At 46.3% G+C, this 4269-nt stretch overlaps 1 protein-coding gene across 4 annotated transcripts; it reads left to right on the top strand.

Moving 5' to 3' along the window:
- The first annotated feature begins 452 nt into the window (after positions 1 to 452).
- LOC134468521 (protein FAM177A1-like) lies at positions 453 to 3294 on the top strand. 4 transcript variants are annotated; one of them, XM_063222437.1, is made up of 5 exons: positions 453 to 566; positions 1091 to 1294; positions 1432 to 1498; positions 1791 to 1888; positions 2127 to 3294. In XM_063222437.1, exons 1-5 carry the CDS (start codon positions 495 to 497, stop codon positions 2364 to 2366), a joined length of 681 nt encoding a protein of 226 aa, XP_063078507.1. In that variant the 5' UTR covers positions 453 to 494; the 3' UTR covers positions 2367 to 3294. The 4 variants fall into 4 exon arrangements, with proteins under 4 accessions (XP_063078507.1, XP_063078506.1, XP_063078505.1 ...); XM_063222436.1 differs by having other exon boundaries at positions 1788 to 1888; XM_063222435.1 differs by lacking the exon at positions 453 to 566 and having other exon boundaries at positions 966 to 1294.
- The last annotated feature ends 975 nt before the right edge of the window (positions 3295 to 4269 follow it).

Genomic DNA, 4269 nt, shown 5'->3' with positions numbered 1-4269 from the left:
AGAGTAAGCATGTGTGTGTGAAATGCATACAGGCCTATTAAGGGCATGCACAATTTTAGTCCATACTGTGTTTTAAAATAACCTAAATATTGAGTTCACCCACGTTTTCGTTTTAGATTTTGATGCTGGCCCTCAGTTCATTTCGGTTTGACACCCTTTTTCTAAGCAGTCAGGAACAAGGCTAAATTTGAGTGCCACAAACAAGCTCGAATGGAATAATTAGTAGACTTGCCTGTGCTTTTGACAGCGTGCCCATGTTACAGCAGAAAAAAAAAAACAATCTAGGCATAACTTAGCTCACCTACGGCTTCCCTGGTTTCGTTTGAAACGATGGGAGATTTTATTGGACAATACATAGACCCATATTTTGATAGCCTACTGTATATTCATATAGACTGCAGCATCCTTGAGGACTTTTGTTTTCAAAAACGCTGCCAAGGAAGTCAGATGCGGTGTGATCGCTCACTACCGTCTGGTACACAAAGGGAATCACCATGGCTGACTTATCGCTCTTTCTGGCAAATGTTAACGTTGCTGTTGGGCCGAACATGGACAAGATGGAGACGGTATGTTTGGGATTGTCATTCATTATTTGAACCAGCATTTCAGTTCTGTATTTCGACCCAGCAAACCAATAGGCAATGCTTCGATTTTAACCACAAGTACGACTAACATTTCTGAGATAGTGTGGGCAATAATTAGAGAGAGAAAAAACACAAGCTGAACACGTTTAAATGTTACATTGCTATATTGTGAGGACATTTGTTACATTGTAATTGTCTTTTCCTGAATAAGGGAGTCAGTCCGCTCAATAATTAATTGGCCATTGTGTTCGAGACCAAATCTGCACAGACGCGGACTGTTTGACAGCTGTCATCCAGTGTCCTGTGTTTTCCATGTAGGCGCGTGCGATGCGTTCCTAGTCCTGCGCTATCCCGAGACCGATGTACAGACTAATACATAAATAGGGGAAATGCCTTATAGATTGAAAGACTGGTTGTGTTGGTACCAGGTCAGTAGGCTAGTTGATAATGGTGATGATAGCCTATCGGTATGTCGTGGTGTCGTGATCTGGCCATGTGTGTTTCAGAGCGCAGCCTCCGGGAAGGATTTCGAGTGTATAGAACTGGGGGACCTGGGAAACGACGATGAGGACGAGAGGAAGGAGAAGCCGCCTCGCAGAATCATCCATTTCTCCAGCGGAGAGACCATGGAGGAGTACAGCACGGATGAAGAGGAGGAGGAGGACGAGAAGGAGCCGGAGAAGAAGGACCTGCTGTCTCCAGTCGACACGGTAGGCCTACGCGCGCGCGCGCGTGCGTACACTGTGTTTGTGTGAGCGCTTAAGTTTATCCTTGACATTTGTTCAATGGAGAGAGAGAGAGTAAATGTGTGGTCCGGTTTTTTATTTGGTGACGTTTTGTTTTTCAGTCTACGCTGACCTGGGGACCTTATGTCTGGTTTCAAATGTGGAGGGCTGCCACGTCAACCATCTCAGGTGAACTTTTTATTCTTACGCCTGAAATTGTTTTTCAGTTGGCTTCAGTTGACAAAATAAATAGAGTTTTAGTTTTACTGTCTATAGTATCTACTGCAATAGAAACCATGGTGTGTGTGTGTGTGTGTGTGTGTGTGTGTGTGTGTGTGTGTGTGTGTGTGTGTGTGTGTGTGTGTGTGTGTGTGTGTGTGTGCGCGCGCGCGTACGTGTGCCTGCGCGTGTATGTATTTATGTGTGTGTGTGTGTGTGTGTGTGTGTGTGTGTGTGTGTGTGTGTGTGTTGATTTCAGCAGCATGTGATTACTTGGGCGAGAGGATGGCATCACTCTTCGGCATCACCACTGCCAAATACCAGTACGCCATCGATGAGTACTACAGGATCAAGAAAGAGGTTTGGACGGCTCCTGCATTTATTAATATCTCTTTCCTCCCAGACTAACATCTGGGTTTGTAATATAGTCTCCTCGGCATGCCTTGGTCTGGCATGAGTGAGACACACATTTCATCACTTGAATTAAGACGTTTGATGATCTATGTGTCCGTCTGTTTTTCTCATCTGTTCGCTTGTTTTTATTACCAACGGCTCATATGTCTTGCCTCTGTCTTGTCTCACTACATATACCATGCAGAAAGAGGAGGAAGAGGAGGATAACCGGCTCTCAGAGGAGGCAGAACGCTACTTTGAGGAGCAGCAGGAGCAACAGCAACAGCAGTGCAGCACCAGTGACGATGACAGCAACAGTGGTGGTAGGAGAAGGGACCTCGAACCAGAGATGAACCAACCACACCAGGTGAACCACGACACCATCGACCAAGACCCTTCGGCCCCCACGACGATACATGTCCCTGTCATCGTGACGAGCACCTAACCCAAAAAACAAAACCACAACAGATGGCAAGACGAAGCCATTAAAAAAATATATGTCACGTCGGAGCTTTTGAGGCTTTCGAGGTCTGGCAACCAGAGGTTTTCTTTTACTGCACTAGTTTTGGGGGTTGTTTCTGATGGCTTAAGGCAGTCGTTCCCAAACTGGCGGTCGGGACAAAAGGGACATTGCATAACATTGCCTAGTAGGCACTTGTTTTTGTCCATTAATATTTGCTAGATTTTCCATTAATAGCTTGCCTGCTAATATTGCTAGAAATCCATTGCTAGGTGTAAGACTAGGGTGGGGGGGTCGCGAAAATATTCTCGAGTTCAAAAGGGGGTCCCCGCTGAAAGAGTTTGGGAGCCACTGGCTTAAGGCACAGAGAGGATGTGCAGGTGTGGCTCTTATTTAAGCCCCTGTGGTAACTCCCTCCACGCCCTCCTCCCCTCCCTCCCTCTCTCCCTCTCTCCGCCAGTGGCCTTAATAGACGGATGTCCTTATGCCCCGTGCACACCAAGCGCGAACTACGCAACCTGAGCGGCGGAAGTCATTATCTCTCTATGGAGGATAAGCGAACTGGGCGAACGGGGCGAATTTGCCAGGGTCAAAGCGAACTGAGCGACCAGAGCGAATTCCAGTGATTAAACTCAAGCTAATATTATGTAATGAGCTATGACGCCGTTTGGCGAAAAATCAATAAAAGTTTATATCTCCCAGGCTGCCAAGTCCATAGAGGTAGTATAAGGACTGGAGAGAGTGAATAAGTCCCGCCTCCAGTCATTTCAATGGGAAATGCTAGGCTAGTTTTTACAGCTTCCAAAATGGAGGTATTTCCGCTGACAGTTTACTCAGCCAATTATATGTAAGGGTTAACGTTCGGCGAGAAGGTCGCTACCGTGGAATAGCAGCACGACAGAGAGAATCTTTAGACCCCGACGCGGAGCGGAGGGGTCTTGTTCTCTCTGAAGTGCTGCTATTCCACAAAGCGACCGACTCGCCGAACGTTAACCCGCTTATTATATGGATATACTTAAATGATTCACACATGGCGGGGACATTTCTTTATTTAATGTTAAGTTTATTATAATTTTTCATGTCAAAAGATTGTTGCTGCGCAAAACAAAACAGTGCCGTTGTGGAACACCGCTAGGCAACAGGTAGCCTAGACAACAGGTGTTGTCTATCACAGCAGCTGATTAGAGTGACAAAAGACCGGACCCCCTGCGGAGTGATATGAAACATTCACTTTAGCAGTGAAAAGTGATGAAATGAATGGAGCATTCGACCGATGACGTCACACCATATAATAAGCCACGTTAATGACTGACTTACGGTTGACCAGAAAGCTATGTGGAAGACGGGCATTGGATGCATGGAGGTGCCCAACCACAGACCTATAAAGGTCTGTGCGCCCAACACTAAACTCGCGTACCCACCAATCATCATGAGCGAAGTGAATGTCGGAAGTGCGGAAATGGCGATTTGCTAATCGACAAAGCTAACCAGCCAAATTCTGCCCCCCTGGTCAAGCCAGAGCCGTTATGTGATTAGCTAAATCAAACATGTCAATGCCGCGTCCAGAGCGAATAAAGCGAATTCAAGGCGAAACTTCTTCTGCTATCTCCGCTACCAGGCAGCGTAGTTCACTCTTGGTGTTGACAAGCCATTACACTGCTGCTGCTACCAAATCTTCATGAAGGAACAACAGATTTGTGGGGACGGGGGGATGTAATTAACCTGGCTATCTCAACTGCAAGTCTCCTCAAGACTTTCATCTGGCCAGGCAAACCATATACAACATTTCTCAGAGGGAGTTGCAAATCCCGTAGACTAAGTAGACTACTGGTTCGAGCATTGAATCATTTACACCCCTCCTTCCTTTACTCACCTATTAACTGAATTG

This window comes from Engraulis encrasicolus, chromosome 18 (genome assembly GCF_034702125.1).
Source record: "Engraulis encrasicolus isolate BLACKSEA-1 chromosome 18, IST_EnEncr_1.0, whole genome shotgun sequence".
Classification (NCBI taxonomy): domain Eukaryota; kingdom Metazoa; phylum Chordata; class Actinopteri; order Clupeiformes; family Engraulidae; genus Engraulis; species Engraulis encrasicolus.
Note: the sequence above shows the minus strand (reverse complement) of the source record. Positions and strands in the feature narration are given on the sequence as shown.

Coding starts and splice junctions, on each gene's coding strand:
- LOC134468521 (XM_063222434.1), top strand. CDS start 974: ATGCCTTATAGATTGAAAGACTGGTTGTGTTGGTACCAGGTCAGTAGG. Junction 1,295..1,431: donor TGCTGTCTCCAGTCGACACG/GTAGGCCTACGC, acceptor TTTGTTTTTCAG/TCTACGCTGACCTGGGGACC. Junction 1,499..1,787: donor TGCCACGTCAACCATCTCAG/GTGAACTTTTTA, acceptor TGTTGATTTCAG/CAGCATGTGATTACTTGGGC.